Raw genomic sequence first — 16,375 nt, 5'->3', positions numbered from 1 at the left:
AGGCTGTGAAAGCTGAAGCTGTCCTTAACCTCCAACTTCCATTTAATTTTGTAGACTCTGGGTATATCTTACCCTCATCAGTTCATTTAAAAAACCTTTTTTAGTCCAACATTTGGAACAGTTTCTAGCTGGATGGTACATCTTGTACCATAAGTCCGTGCAGTTACAGCACCAACAATTCTCTCTCCAAGTGATGTGAAATAAAACACGTAGAAACATCACTGAGTGTAATTCAGATTTTATTGCTTATTATGTCATTCCATACAACTTTAGGTAAACAGACGTTGAGAAAATATACTGGGAGTATTAAACAGATGATGGCAATATTGATGAGAATGTTCAAGTGTTTTACATAAGGTAGTAAGAGGCACCGCTGCCACCATCACCCCCCCGCCCCGAAATTTGTACATTTCGTATAAAAAGAGTAAAAATAGTTCATTGGCATTTAACTAGCATTATTCTTTGTAATCTATGAACCACAATATGCCTGAATAATTTCAGAATCTTCAGAGCAAAACAAAGCATTTTCTTCCACTAGCAGACATAGCAGTTTCAGTTTCTTTAAAAAACAAGCAAACAAGTCAGCACAACAAAACTATACACACAACCCCAAACAAGAAAGCTGGCATATTCCAGTGGCCCTGAATTTCGACGTTTCTATCGTATTAATTCAAGAAATAAAATGTGACTCAGCATTTAAAAATGAGACAAGCTTCTTCACCATAGTTATACTTACTTTATAACTGAAACGATTTAACTGAAGCCAATGTTAACCCAGCAAAAACCATGGATATAACTCAAAGAAATTTCTTTAGAAGTTAACTATTCTTTAAAAACTCAGACCCGAGCTGCACAGGTGTAATTGAGGAACCAACAACTGACTCTTCCAGAAACCACAGCAGTAGTTCTAAGTGCTTTTCAAGCTGGGGAGTATATACAGAGTCACTGTAAATCGCACATACACATCAGTAACTTCCTGCTAAAACAGCATTTGAAAGACTTCTATGTCTATTTTTACAAAGATGAGTGGGCTCAGACGTACATTTGGATACTTGAAAAGAAACAATGCTTGAAATGTGGTTTTATGTGAAACCACTTAGAAGAACTCAGTTATCAAACAACTAAAAATACACAACAACAGATAAATAGGAATTTATGAAAACCACTGTCTCTAACAATATAAAAATTAAATATTAAGGCATCTTTTACTCCCATTTTGGTATATGCAGCAAACGGAACGGTTTTAAATAGGAACCAGTACTTCTAGTCAAATGCTTTCTAATGTATTTGGCAGATTTGGTTTTTTTTTTTCTTTCTCCTATTCCACATACCATTGAAAGCTCTCATGATCAAACATAACCCAAACTAGGAGGAAAGTATAAACAGATATTCATTTATTAAAAAGCAGTTCACCCTTGAAAAATAAAAAGGAACTACAAAGAATATTATGTATAAAGTTCAAATACTAGTATTTAAATTTCTCTGAAGCAATTTATGCTTCAGTAATTAAGAGAAAGAAGGGATGAAGACGTAAAGACGAGAAGCCTATTAATATGGATCACGCTGTGAACTCACTGTTCACTCAGTCTTCTGCTCCATTGGAATGAGAATTTGAAAAGCGCTTCATACTCCTTAAAAAAAATCACATCCACCAGAATAAGATCACATAAATTAACACTGATGATTTATAATTCTCCATACTTGTCCATTTATAAAGGCCAATTGGCTTCATAAAGTATACTAAACAGTAGCATTTTCACCTTTTATTAAGGCAAGTTTGTGAAAGTAATTTAATACAACCAGATCTCTTCATGAACTTTCAGCTTAAAACATTTTTTTACATAAGAAACATACAAAAAAAATTGTTTTATAGAAAGCCACCTCAATACCAGAAAAGAGTAATGAAAGATTTTGAACCCAGTTTACTTTTTAAAGGATGCTGTTCCTCCCTCGTCTCAAATTCCAAGTGCTATTCATCATCTTTAGAGCCAGTTTTGCTTAACTATAAAAAAAGATGAAAGAAATATTCAACAAACTTAAGCTTTCATATTATTTGAGTTCACTATTTCCACATCATATCAAGTCAACATTTACAGTTAATAGAACAACAGGCAACAAGGTTCAAGTAACTTGCACCATCTACAGCTTCCACCATATGGAAATACTTTTCAACTTTAGCCTCAGCTACTTTAAACAGGATTCTTTGAAAACATAATCTCAACAGAACAAGAGGGGTAAAAAAATCCCTTGAAGCTTTCCAAGAATAATTGGAACCAAGAGTATACAAAAGGTACCATTTATAAAATGAATGATAGTCTTCTATTTTTGTTTTTTTACAAACAGTAAATTCTAAAATTTTAACAATGTATAAAACACTTAAGACTTATCATCTTAACTACATAACTCTTACAGTTTTGAAAATGTGACATAAGTCTCAAACTGTGCGCCTCAAACATTTTGGCTCCGGGACCTCTTCCCACTCTTAAAAATTGAGGATCCTAAAGAGATTTTTTGTTTTTTAAAATGTACATTATACCTACCTGCATTTGAAAAATGAGAAATTTAATTCATATAAAAATAACAGGGGCTTCCCTGGTGGTGCAGTGGTTAAGAACCCGCCTGCCAATGCAGGGGACATGGGTTCAAGCCCTGGTCCTGGAAGATCCCACATGCCGCAGAGCAACTAAGCCCATGCACCACAACTACTGAGCCCATGTGCCACAACTACTGAAACAAGCATGCCTAGAGCCCATGCTCTTCAACAAGAGAAGCCACCGCAATGAGAAGCCCACGCACCACAACAAAGAGTAGCCCCCACTTGCCACAACTAGAGAAAGCCCATGTGCAGCAACGAAGACCCAACGCAGCCAAAAAAAAAAGTAAATAAATAAAATAAGTTTAAAAATAAATAAATAAAAATAACAATGATGATAACCCAGTCACATTTTAAAAATGAAAAACTGGGCTTCCCCGGTGGTGTAGTGGTTGGGAGTCCGCCTGCCGATGCAGGGGGCACGGGTTCGTGCCCCGGTCCGGGAGGATCCCACATGCCGCGGAGCGGCTGGGCCCGTGAGTCGTGGTCGCTGGGCCTGTGCGTCCGGAGCCTGTGCTCTGCGACGGGAGAGGCCACAGCGGTGAGAGGCTCGCGTACCGCAAAAAAAAAAAAAAAAAAAAAAAATGAAAAACTGCATTTTCTAAAACAAAAAACCAAAACTTAAAGTGACGAGTAGTGTTGTTTTACATTTTTGCAAATCTCTTTATTATCGAGCTCAACAGAAGATAGCTGGGTGCTCACAAATCTGCTTCTATAGTAAGGCAGATATAATGGAAAATGGCCAACAAAAACACAGTCCAAGTACTAGGAACAAACGGAGTGAACACAGAAATGAACGTACTTAGATCCTAAACCCACTTACTATCTTAGAAAATTCTGGAAAACGCAAGAATGTAAAAGCACACATTCCGTTAGTGCTCTAATAGAGAACGTAGTGATGGCATCATCACACTTCATGCAGCCTCTCGTAAATGCCACTGTACATGTGCGAGAGGAAGTGTAAAAAAGGCAAAAACACCTTACTATTTTGATGCCAATAGTCTGAACCTGACAGTCCCTCCAAGAGGGCCTCCAAAAACCACATATGGAAACCACTAGCTCAGAGTAATGGATTCTGAGTCCAAACCGTGTCTAGGTGGTAAGCTCCTTAAAAATCTCTCCCATCTCCCAAGATTACTGGATTATTTGAATTTTACTTTATTTTTTGGCTTAAAATTCTAATTTATATTAAGAAAGTCTCTCTTAAAAACAAACTGGGGGCTTCCCTGGCAGTGCAGTGGTTAAGACTTTGCCTTACAATGCAGGGGGTGTGGGCTCGATCCCTGGTTGGGGAACTAAAATCCCACAGGCCTCACGGCCAAAAAACCAAAAAACAAAAGCAATGTTGTAACAAATTCAGTAAGATTTTAAAAAATAGTCCACATCAAAAAAAAAAAAACTGAAAACGACACTTCTGGCTCTTGGGAAAGAGGCGCATGATCACTTAAGATGATGCATATTCTTCTCCTTTTCATGCTTGGCTGCGATGGGCCTCACCAGAAAGATGGATCCTTACTCTGATTTGGGAGACAGCTCCTTCTGGAGCAGGCGGCATTTTAAGGGGAGAGCAGACTTAGCTGGTGAGATAAATACAGGTGCACCTGGGACAATGGTAAGTATCTATGAAGGATCAGTGGCCCAAGTCAATGAGACAACGCCAGAGAAGCTTCACCCACACCGATCGCTTGTATAGGGTCAGCTTCTTCCCAGGAAGGCAAGAAGTAGTAAAGGCCGACCTCAAAATTTTGCGGGTTGGGTTCCAGACGACCGCAATAAAGCAAACATCGCGAGACACACGAATTTTTTGGTTTCCCAGTGCATATAAATGTTTACACTATACTGTGGCTTATTAACTGTGCAATAGCATGATGTCTAAAAAAAGATGCACATACCTTAATCAAAAAATACTGTATTGCTAAAAAATGCAAACCATCGTCTGACAATGCAGGATTGCCACAAACCTTCAATTTGTACAAAACAGTATCTACGAAGCAAGATAAAGTGAACTGAAATAAAACAAGGTCTGCGTGTACTGTGTTTCTTTATTCCAGTTGTGGCTCATGGCTCCCTACTCTCAGGTAATATTTTTGTACTAGATTTTAGAAGCACAAAAATTACTTCAAATAGGTTCTACAGAAAAGGCATCCTATGGCCCAAACAGCTGGCTTCAAAATAAACTTTAAGAATACACTGCTTTGGGGCTTCCCTGGTGGTGCAGTGGTTGAGAGTCTGCCTGCTGATGCAGGGGACGTGGGTTCGTGCCCTGGTCTGGGAAGATCCCACATGCCGTGGAGCGACTGGGCCCGTAAGCCATGGCCGCTGAGCCTGCGCGTCCGGAGCCTGTGCTTCACAGCGGGAGAGGCCACAACAGTGAGAGGCCCGTGACCACAAAAAAAAAAAAAAAAGTTCCAAGTGGAAAGTAAACAATTTTCAACAACAAAACCAGAAAATCTTTCTTGACGATGGTGGGAAATTTCATTTAGGGTCTGCCGTAAAAAAAAATACTTAACTTCTACTAAGAAATCAAAGCACTCCTTTTCATGACTTGTTTCAAATTCCATATTATCTATAATTTAGAGTCATATTTTAGCACATCTATTCTTAAGATGTACTTACATAAACAGGCCCACTTTACTGTAGTTATAACTCATTTCTACAGATTTTCCATTATTAAAAAAAGAAAACCGAAAACTGAGCGTGTAGGGAAGAGAAAAATGTGAAAGATATTTCAAAGATACTTACATGCTGAACGTGAAAAAGGAAACAGACATCCCAGTAAAATCCAAAGGTTGAAGGGGTGAAAATGGAAGATATAAATTTCATTACTTGATGGCAATAACTGTAACAATTTTTTGAAGACTGAAATATAAATATTACATACCTTCACCACATCAACCCAGTTCCAACCTCGAGGAAGTTCTCCTTTGTGATCTAAAGGATGAAAACAGTAACTTTATATCTAAGACCAATCAGTAATATTTAAATTTAAATAAGAGTTTATATACTACTCTACACAACAAATGTTATTAAAAATTTAAATAATAAAAGGTCCTTGCTTACTGAAGTGAGAAGTTGGGTCAGTTTGCTCTTTTGTGAGTTAGTGTTCATACCAGGAAGCAGGCTCAAGACAAGAGGCCTTCTGAACACGTCTGCCTGCAAACCTAAGAGGAGGCCGGGCCAACTTATTTATTAACTGCTGTGCTCTGATAAAATATCCATTATTTAACCTGACATTCTTTAATCAGGGCTTTAATCTGTTGGGAGCGCTTAAAAGCAAGCTCAACCCTTTTATAAGAATTTATAGTTTATGAAGTAATTTCACTCTTTTATTCAAATTTGAAAAATAGTTTAATAAATGTAGTCTAAAAATTTTCAATCTAAACTGTCCTGATTTCCTCTTTGCTTCATGTATCTATATATGTCTCATTTTATGAAACCTTCAAAATCTGCATTCAAATAAAGGACACTAATTGTATAGTAAGAGAAACAGAAACTAACCCTGTGATTCTTACAGGAGAAAAGCTGTATCACTGGAGCTCAATTTTAGATGCTAATGGCTCTTTTCTCCTTCATGCCAATAAGAATCTTATCTCACTGGTTATAAGGGGGAACGGGGACAGATCACCAATTCTGGTAACCAAAACTCACCCACAGTGCCATGACTGTCCCATTAAATTTTTATTTAGAATGCAAGTTTCAAGTCACAAGCTCCTGCACCACACTGATAGGAAGATACGGACTTTAGGTGGGCATCACCAAGGAGAGGGAGGTAGGGAGATAGTAATGGAAGGGAACAAGTGTAGGTCATTATGTATGAAAGCAACAGTAACAAACTAACTGACATATATGCTAAAACATTCTGGAAAGAGATGAACCAAAATTCTAAAAAACAGATTATAATGGCTAACAATTTACTGCTTCAGTTGTTTATACTTTAATGCTGCTCTGACAGTAGGTATAATGGAGTCCCAGATTTTCTATTTCATAAACCAATACGATCTCAAAAAATGTATTTTGAGGGCCAACACAGTTGCTTTCTTTTTATTTTGCCACAAATGACATTAAACAAAACATAAACAACCAAAAACTACCATGACTTTATAAAAGAAAGGGTGCTATTTTAAACCTCTTCATCAAAGTAAAAGGGTCACTTCTTTTAATAAAGGGCAGCTTGTAACCATACAGCAATAACACACACATACAGACGTAAGTATAGGTACACACTTGTGTACGTGGATAGAAATATCTATACGCACACATGATAATGTCCTCATTTTCCTTAACTGGGAAAAAAGTTTACAGATTGATGTCAATTTGCAAAGTTTTAGGTTAAATAAAGAAAAAGGACCAAATATATATTCTTAAATCTTGTTGTATAAGTAAGTCAACTACAGACGAAAACATTAAATTATTTATTGTGTTAAGATTTGATGGTATACCAGACTTCATTTCAGATAAAAGCTATATTTCAAAAAAATTTCAAAAATACACTTATCTGTCATAAAGGTAAACAAACAGGAAAATTCCAAACATGTCAGAGAGGGTACCAGTAGGACACACATCTGTACACTATTCTAATGGTCTACAATCTTCAGACTCATTTATAGTTACTTTGCCACTTGACCTTCTTCTCAAATGTTTATCTCTTGTGGTAAAGTAGTAGTAAATATTTTCCATGTACGTCTGTGACCTAAAACAGTCTCTGATCCCAACGTTCCAAGAATGAAGAGTATAGAGAACTAATCTTCTAAATCTAAATATACTTACTAAGCATTCATATCGTACCAAAAAGCAACCCAGTTACGTGTGCTATCGAAGAAAAAAAGTAACACAAACCTGTTTTATCTGCCAGCTTCCGTTTCTGGGCTTTTGAGAGTTGTTCTTTTTTGTCTTTTTTCTTACTTGATGGGGCTGTGTTAGGAGTTTCAACTGAGATGATATTGCTTATGGACGCCTAGAAAAAAAGAACAAATTCTTAGACTCAAGCCTTAAAACTTACTGAATTACACTAAATATGGCTATATCCTGAAATGAGTTGACAATTTTTAGGTTTGTGAAGTAAAAGAATCCTTTGTTATTGTATTCGTTTATTAGATCAGGAACCTTAGCACAGTATTGGTTTCACTCTCCGAAAAGTTCGCATTGAAGGCCATAGTATTACTTATACTGTTATAACCAGGTCCCTGAGAAACAAGATCTGATCCCAGGATTATGCTGAAGCTCTGAAGTGCCAAGGTAATGTTACAGTTCAGTTAATGCGCTAGTATGTGAAAGTTAAATATGTCTTTAGAAAAATCACATATGCCTACTTAGAACCTCCTGGTTCCCAGAGGAAATGAAGGAAATTTTAAAAATATCTGGGGTCATGTAGTCAGACAGACAAAACCTAAAATGCTCACTACGTGCCAAGCACTGCCGTAAATGTTGTACAGCATCACTCATTTGATCCTTAGTACAATCTCACGAAGTAGATACTATTATAATCCCCATTTTACAAATGAAAAAACAGAGCACAGAGAGACTAAGAAACTGCCCGAAATCACACAGCAAAGGAGTGCATGCTCAGGGCCATGCGGTCTGGCCCCCGGTCCAGGAGCTCTCGCAGTCCAGGAGCTCTCGCCCTCCACTGCGTCTCCAGCTGCCTGTCAGCGTCCACTTGTGGTCATGGGGAACATGGAAGCCAGAACTGCTCGTGGCCTTTGGTTTACAAGACAAAACTCAACTGATACTGACCACTGAAAGTCTTGGAGTGCGTGACTTGGTGCAGAGGGGTCTAACACATACCTGCTTAAGGTCATAAAAGATGATTATTTCCTAAAATAATTCTACAAATAAAATAATTTTTTCCTATTTAATGAAGTCTCCTTAAGCTGCAACACTTTCCAATTGAACTGTGGCAGGACTACTTCCAACTAAATAAGCCTCGTGGAGAAAGTACGTAATTTCATATGTATTTCAGCACTAGGTAAGAAATCTTCTATCTGAGCTTTATGAAGATGTTAAATACACTTGAAAAAGTATTTGGTTGTACGCAGCTCAGTTCTGGCACACCCACGAAGTGTTCTAGGCTTATGTGAAGGGCAAAATCTAGAGAATATCATTTCATTTTTAAAGATAAGCAGACACTGAGAAATCTAAAATTCACTGTTCTTATTTAACTCAGATGTGACTATCATTTTAAATCTAACACAAAGTCTCCCTCCAATTTTTAAACAATAATAACTAGCAAAAATGAATTACTAGCAGAGTGAAACCAAAACAAACAAAGTATGGTGAAACTGAATGCCCTGCTCACAGCCGAATGGACAGGATGGTGATTCTCCATGAGCTGCTCTTTGCTGTCCTTGGCATATTCAAACAATGTGTAGGTCATGGCCGTCCCGAGATTGACTTCCACTGCTTCCTGTAACTTGGCTAATATGCTCTGCTTTACAGCTGATGATCTGCAATGCACAAGATATACATCGCTAAGAGAAAAGTAAGAGAGACAGTTACCCTGCCCCCGCCCCCCAACAGAAAACACCTCATGAAAACGGAACACTACTCACATGGTGTTGTTAAAAAAGGCGTTCATAGATATGATTGGAGGTGTCTGGGGATAGGTTTCTGTCCAGGAAATCTCTATTAGGAAGGCTTTGGGATCACCGTTTTCACCTATCTGAAGAAAAGGGAAATCTTAGGCTTGTAAAAAGTGCTACAAAGGCAGAATATTAAATGATGATCTTTAAAATGCTGACTTCTTTCCAATGCTCGTGATCAGATCAGTCATGTCATATCTTGAAAAGTTCGGGGTATGGGCTAAGACCCAGCAGAGGGTGAGGGCTCAGCCTTTGATTAATCTGTCTTTTAACTCACTCCTAGGCTGTTTTAAACAGCTTTAGCTGATGTCCATGGCCTGTCTCTCTCATCAGCCCTCCAATCTTTTCAAACCCCAAGATTATGTCTGACACATGTATTTTTTTGTTTCATCAAAGCTTTCTGAGGACGAAGATAAGACATCAACTATGGGAACAAGAAGAGAATGGACAAAAATGAAAATCCACAAACTTGAAACACGTCATTTTTGTCTTAAGTTTTCCAATTGCTAAATCGTAAGAGGCTTTAAGAACAGGTAAACCGATATGCATTAGCACGATCCCAAGAAAGTAGAAAATGAAATGTAAAATTTATAGAAAAAAGGAAAGGGTAGAGAGATAAGGAAAAGGAGTGCCTTAGGCTGGACAGAAACTCCTGAAAAAGTTTTAAAAAATTTTAGGGACTTCCCCGGTGGTGCAGTGGTTAAGAATCCACCTGCCAATGCAGGGGACACGGGTTCCAGCCCTGGTCCAGGAAGATCCCACATTCCGCGGAGCAACTAAGACCATGTACCACAACTACTGAGCCTGCGCTCTAGAGCCCGTGAGCCACAACTACTGGAGCCCACACACCTAGAGCCCATGTTCCGCAACGAGAAGCCACCGCAGTGAGAAGCCCACGCACTGCAACGAAGAGTAGCCCCCGCTCGCCGCAACTAGAGAAAGTCAGCGTGCAGCAACAAAGACCCAATGCAGCCAAAAATAAATAAGTAAATTTACTTAAAAAATTTTTTTTAATTGAGGTATAATTGACATACATTATATTATTCAGGTATACAACATGATTCAATATTTGTATATATTGCAAAATGATCACCACAATGAATCTAGTTAACATCCATCACCACACATGGTTACAATTTTCTTTTTCTTGTGATGAGAACTTTTAAGATCTACTCTCTTAGCAACTTTCAAAGTACACAATAGGGTACTATCAACTGCAGTCGCCATGTTGTACATTACATCCCCACAACTTATTTACTTTATAGTTGGAAGTTTGTATGTTTTGATCACCTATTTGACCTGAATTTAAGATGTCTTTTCTATTTCTTTTGCTCTCCCCAGCTTTTTATTTTGAAAGAACAATGAACATTCACTGACACGTATCTTATTCACCACATACCTATTATTCCACCTGCCTTCTCTTTCTTCCACTATAGGACCAACTCCCTTTCCCCAATGTATGTGATTGTTTTCCTTTGGCATTTGTTGAACCATTTGAAAGTAAACTGCAGACATCATGAAATGTCCTTAAACTAAAATATCCTAAGAATAAGGACCTTCTCCTTTATAACCACAAAACCATTAATACACCCAAGAAATTCAACACTGATACAAAAATATTATCTAATTCATAACTTATATTAAAAGTCACCAATTGTATCTAAAGTGTCCTTTAACAAAGCACTCCCTCAACCCCCAAATCCATAATCCATTGAGGATCGTGGATTACATCTGGTTGTCAGATCTCTTTATTCTGTTTTAATTTAGAACAGTCCCCAGTATCCACCCCACCTCCTAAATGTCTTTCATGACAAAAAGAACCTAGGCCAGTTTTCTTGTATAAGTCCCCAGATCAGGACTGACTGTTTCCTCTGTTCAGATTCAGACTAAACGGCTTTGGTAAATGGCTTTGATAAAGATACTGGGGAGGCGATGTGGTGCACTCCCCCAGCACCAAATAATGAGGCACGTAAGACCTTCCAGAATCATTAGTGGTGATACCAAGTTTGATCACTTGGTTAGGGTGATATTCTCCAGACCTCTTCAATGGAAAGGTATCTTTTTCATCTTGTAATTACGAAGAAATCTGTGGGTGGTACTACAAAACCATGTGCATAGCTTGTTTCTCAACAACTTTTCACCCAAAGGTTTCAGTATCCATTAAGGATCCTTGCCTGAAACAATCATCACACTGGTTGCTACAGAACGATGATTTTCGAATAAAACTATGGAATGATTCATGAATCGGCATCTCATTCTTGCACAGGGCAATGCTAATCTCTTCTGTAGTATTTTTAGTATATGTGCTGCTTTGTGGGTTTTTAAATACTTAATATTAAACTTCAGTCAAAAGACTTAAAAAAATTTTCACCCTAAATTGTTACTTGACTCACTTTTATTTTCTGACCACTAATGTTTTTATTCACATCTCCTAACCCTCAATCATACCCCACATCAATATAAGGTGAGGCTTAGAAATTATGTCAAATGAACTTCGGGATCTGTTGCTATACTTACACAAGTTGATTACCTGCATAATGGACGTCATCGGTTTATGCTTGTGTTTTAAGTAGAGATAATTAAAAAGTAAGAAAAGTGGTGGATGGGATGAATTGGGAGATTGGGATTGACATATACGCACTAACATGTATAAAATAGATAACTAATAAGAAGCTGCTGTATAGCACAGGGAACTCTACTTTGCTGTACAGTAGGAAAAAAAAAGTAATAAAAGTTACTTGCTTTATGCAGTCACTAAACCCTCACTCAAAGTATAAGCAGAAACAAACTGTCACACGCCTCACACTGTGCATCACCCAAGAGACAAGAGCACTACTGTCTTCAAGGGAGACAGACCTTCAGACAACTGACTAAACTGCAGCACTAGGAAAAGTTCCAAAGCGACAGAACATAGCATGAGGAAATGGGGACTAGTCGATCCTACTTTGAAGTCAGGGGACAGAGAGGAGACATGGCCCACGTATGCCACAGAGGAGGCTTGGGGTAAGCATTAACGGAAGGGTAGGATGCATGATGGAGGAGAGGCGAGGGCAGGAGCAAACAACGTGTCCCAAGACAGAGTAGTAACGACAGTGCAGGGAAACATTTAACAAGGTATCACGTCTAACAGATGCCAGTGCCAGGAAAGTCTGGAGACACAGTCCAAAGCAAACAGAAGGCACTGGGTGTCAAGCTGAGGAGTTTAGTCCTCATTCTATAGGAATGGAGAAACCTTTTTTTTTTTGGGTTCGCGGGCCTCTCACTGTTGCGGCCTCTCCCGTTCCGGAGCACAGGCTCCGGACGCGCAGGCTCAGCGGCCATGGCTCACGCTCCGCGGCATGTGGGATCCTCCCGGACCGGGGCATGAACCCGCGTCCCCTGCATCGGCAGGCGGACTCTCAACCACTGCGCCACCAGGGAAGCCCATCAAACAATTTATTTTAAATGGTGACAATGTTAACAACCATAAATCTTGCATAAGTCTTTTATAAAAAAAGTTCTCCATACCACCCACTACTACTTAAAATCATTCAGATAAACGGTTTATGTTATTTATTTATAAAATAAAATACTGGTACTGTTCCACGTTGAAAAAGAGTTATAAGCAACCTTTATTTTAAAGAAAAATTGACATTTCACATACTCATAAAATATTCATGCACATTGGTAATACAGAATTAAGAAAATATCAACTTTTCTTGACTAAATTATAGGCTAGTAAAAAGAATGCTAGACTTGGACTAGAGACCTGGATTTTAACCCTAACATTTATCAATATCAGCTGTGGGAGCTTGGGAAGTAAGGACTGAGAAGTTATCTTTAAGATTAGAAGGTAAAACCACATAATTTCTAATGTTTCTTCTGTTTCTAACATTCTAAAATTCTCTTACAATAAAAACGTTTATCTTAGTTTTTAAAAGTTTCTGAATTAAGTTTTCAAAAGTTGAAAATAACTCATGTCATAGTGATGAGTTTTCATTTAAATGCTTCAGCAAATCCAAAGACATAATAAATATAAACCACTAAATTAAAAAAAAACAAAAAAAAACCCCCAGCATTTTAAAAAGCAACTTTCGTCTTTTCCCACAAAGTAGTAAGTGCTTCTATTCATGCCAGGTCTTACCCTATATTGAAATGAAACCGGACTTAATTCCCGGAAACTTTCATCTCCTTCATAAATAGAACGCAATGCCTCCAGTTCCATCTGAAAGAAATGAATCACAGGAGCATTGTTTAGTCATATAAACGGATTAGAAATAGAGGATCTTTTGTTTCTGGTTCAAGTCCACTCAACAGCGTAAAACTTGGCTGACTTACATGGCGTTCGACGATTATGACCCAGGTGCTATACTAACACATCACAACCCTAATCCTTTCTTTAACACTATGCGCCAGGCACCGCTAAGCATTTTGCAGTGGATTATCTCACTTAATTCTCACATCAATCCTATGAAGATCTTACTGTTTTCTCCTTCCTACTAGGGAGGAAAATAATCTTATTCAGTTTAAAGCAACTCCAGAGCCTGTGCTTTCTCACTCTGCTAAAGGCTAGCCTGGGGTAGAAAGAACATTAAACTTGCGGACGAGATGAAACACAGTCATTCCCCATGATTTACACATACTATTTATATTTGTAATCCCTACCACAGAAGGACACAAAACTTGAAAAAACACTTACGGACAATAAAAAGAACTTCTAAAAAATGGTAGTTAGAAAGAGGTTGACAAGTATCTATCCAAGATGGGAAAAAGGACTGCAAGAGAAAATGTAACTAGCAATCCTTGGCTGGAAATACTTCTTAGAATGCTGTGGGCTTACAAATGAGAAGACCCAATCACTGTCGTGTTTACTGACAAAGACCTCAGAAGAGGTAAAGAAAAGAAAGACTGCACTTCCGCAGATATTTTAGTTTTCAAAAAGATGCATGTTGAGAATTCTACAAACTACAGGATGGTGAGTTTGACCTACGTGGACAACATTTTAAGACAGATCACTAAAGAAAGAGTTTGTGAGGACCCAGCAGAGTTAAGGAGTAGCCCCTACGACTTGGCAAGAATATGAAAAACAAGGTATATGTTCACAACCCTTCTTAGGGAGAGTGACTGGATTGGTACATTAGGGAAAGAGACAAAACAGTCTCCCTGGATTTCAGCAAGGCCCCATGGGTTTCTCTTGCTACCTTCACAGGAAAAAAAAATATAAGAATTCAAACTGGATCGAGGAATAACTGAGATGGGATTAGAAAAACAACATTACTCAAAATGTAGTGCTACTCCTTCTGTCCTTAATCCTTCCCTATATTTCAATTAAATGGCTTGGACAGGAACAAAAGTTGGAGGCAGGCTTATCAAATTTGTGGATGACAATTTGATGGGATAGTGAATCATGCTGGAGCAGCAGAAGAATTTTAAAAGCCCTTTAAAAACAATCTAACAAGATGAAACTTTACAGGATAAGAAGAACTTGTCCTTAGGTACCTAAACATACAGAGCAGAAGATGAAAGACAAACTGCTCTGCATAAAGCACTTTAAGGGTTTTTGTTGACAGTAAATCTAACTGTAGAAAACTGCAATGCCCCAATTTTAAAAAAAGAACATAAAGAAACTTATAATGTGTCCACAGATACACAATTCCAGAAGAGTGAAGGAACTAAAAAGAATGAACAAATGGAGAAGAGCTAAAAGGAACCAGTTGGCATGAGAGGAGGAGGTCTGAAAAACTGGGCAGGAAAATGGTCTTCAAACATCTGAAAAACTGTCCTGTGGAAGAAGATGCTATTTTACTGTTAAATGGAGATGGCTGGTTCTCACCGCAGGAATTTCAATTCAGTAAATCTGAGCTAGAGTGCAGGTAATTGTTTTTCTAACAACCACCCAAACGGTCCTAGGCGGTGGTCCATGGGCCAAACTTTGAGAAAACTTTGAGAAACCTTACACTATACGCTTCATGCTACACAGTAATAACTGTTCACGCCTTAGCTTAGAAACTCAACTGGCAAGAATATTTTAGAAGGATTCAGACATCACAGCTTATTGAACTTTGGGTCTTCTTTAAAGGTAACTTCCAATACCGCGATTCCATGACATGTGTCATGTAAAAGTACTAACTTTCAAGCAGTATACTCTAAATGAAAAGTGAACACCTACTTACAACTCTAATATCATATGATTCAATGTCAAAGGGGCATTTCACGAGAAAATATCTGAGTGTAAACCATACAATTCCGGTAGTACATGGATGGTCAAAACAGACTTTGTATCCACTGGACAACTATCAGATGGATATATTAAATGATTCCTTCCACCACGCAATATAGCCAGAAGACACTAGTGTCATTATTTCCCTGCACCAGAAATTTAACTAACTCAATTAACTTTCTCTACCAGCCAACAGATTTTAAAACATAAAGGTGATTAGATTCCCAAAGAGCCTAACTCAGAACACAGGCGCTGAACAACACACGGGATTTAAGGCGAGCCAAGTGCACCGGGTCGCGGGCCAAGGACACTCGCCCTCGTTATCAGGAGACCTGGGGGGAACCCCAGGGTTTGCAAAACTCAAAACTGCAGTGCGGGGGAGGAAGGGCAGAGGTGGTCCCCTACCCAGGTAGGCGCGCTGGGCCTCTCCGCGCAGGACACCCGCAAACATAGGGCACCTCTGCGAGGCTGCCGCCGTAGAGGCGAGGGCACGTGCGGGGCCGGAGAGGGGCACCCCGCCTGCGCGGGAAAGGAGCGTCCACCCGGACTCACCTCCTGGTCCTCGTTGGCACTCATCGCGCCGGTCACGGGGCGCCTCCCGGGCGGACGGCGTTCGCGACAACGAAAATAATGCGAGGGCAGTGGCCCCAAGGCCGGGGCGTCCCTCTTCTGCGCCTTGGGCTGCTGAAGCACACCCTTAGCACCGCAGACGAGAGTCTCGCAGGTTCCCGATCCCCGGGCAGCGCGAAGCCGTCGGCGGAGGATTGCAAGCGAGGAGCCAGCAGCCTCCGCAACAGGCGAGCCAGCGAGTCGCAGGAGAGGGAGAAAGGCGTTAACAGCAGAGACCCCGCCCCCTCCCTCTCGCTTCTCCTATTGGCTCCTTCTCTCCCCGTCCCCAGCTCCTGCTCCTCTAGGAAGCGGAGCGTCTTCCTTACGTTTCGTGGAGCAGCGTAGAGTTCCGGGACGGCGATTGGCCTAGGGCGCTGTCGGTCAAGCCCAGAAAGT

At 39.4% G+C, this 16,375-nt stretch overlaps 1 protein-coding gene across 1 annotated transcript; it reads right to left on the bottom strand.

The window, feature by feature from the left end:
- Nucleotides 1-231: 231 nt before the first annotated feature.
- RWDD4 (RWD domain containing 4) lies at nt 232-16,197 on the bottom strand. The gene is made up of 8 exons (XM_060001366.1): nt 15,923-16,197; nt 13,295-13,375; nt 9,142-9,251; nt 8,889-9,036; nt 7,430-7,547; nt 5,475-5,524; nt 1,927-2,002; nt 232-1,631 (listed from the first exon to the last, which is right to left on the bottom strand). Exons 1-7 carry the CDS (start codon nt 15,944-15,946, stop codon nt 1,970-1,972), a joined length of 564 nt encoding a protein of 187 aa, XP_059857349.1. The 5' UTR covers nt 15,947-16,197; the 3' UTR covers nt 232-1,631; nt 1,927-1,969.
- Nucleotides 16,198-16,375: the final 178 nt, after the last annotated feature.

This window comes from Delphinus delphis, chromosome 21 (genome assembly GCF_949987515.2).
Source record: "Delphinus delphis chromosome 21, mDelDel1.2, whole genome shotgun sequence".
NCBI classification, from domain to species: Eukaryota; Metazoa; Chordata; class Mammalia; order Artiodactyla; family Delphinidae; genus Delphinus; species Delphinus delphis.
Note: the sequence above shows the minus strand (reverse complement) of the source record. Positions and strands in the feature narration are given on the sequence as shown.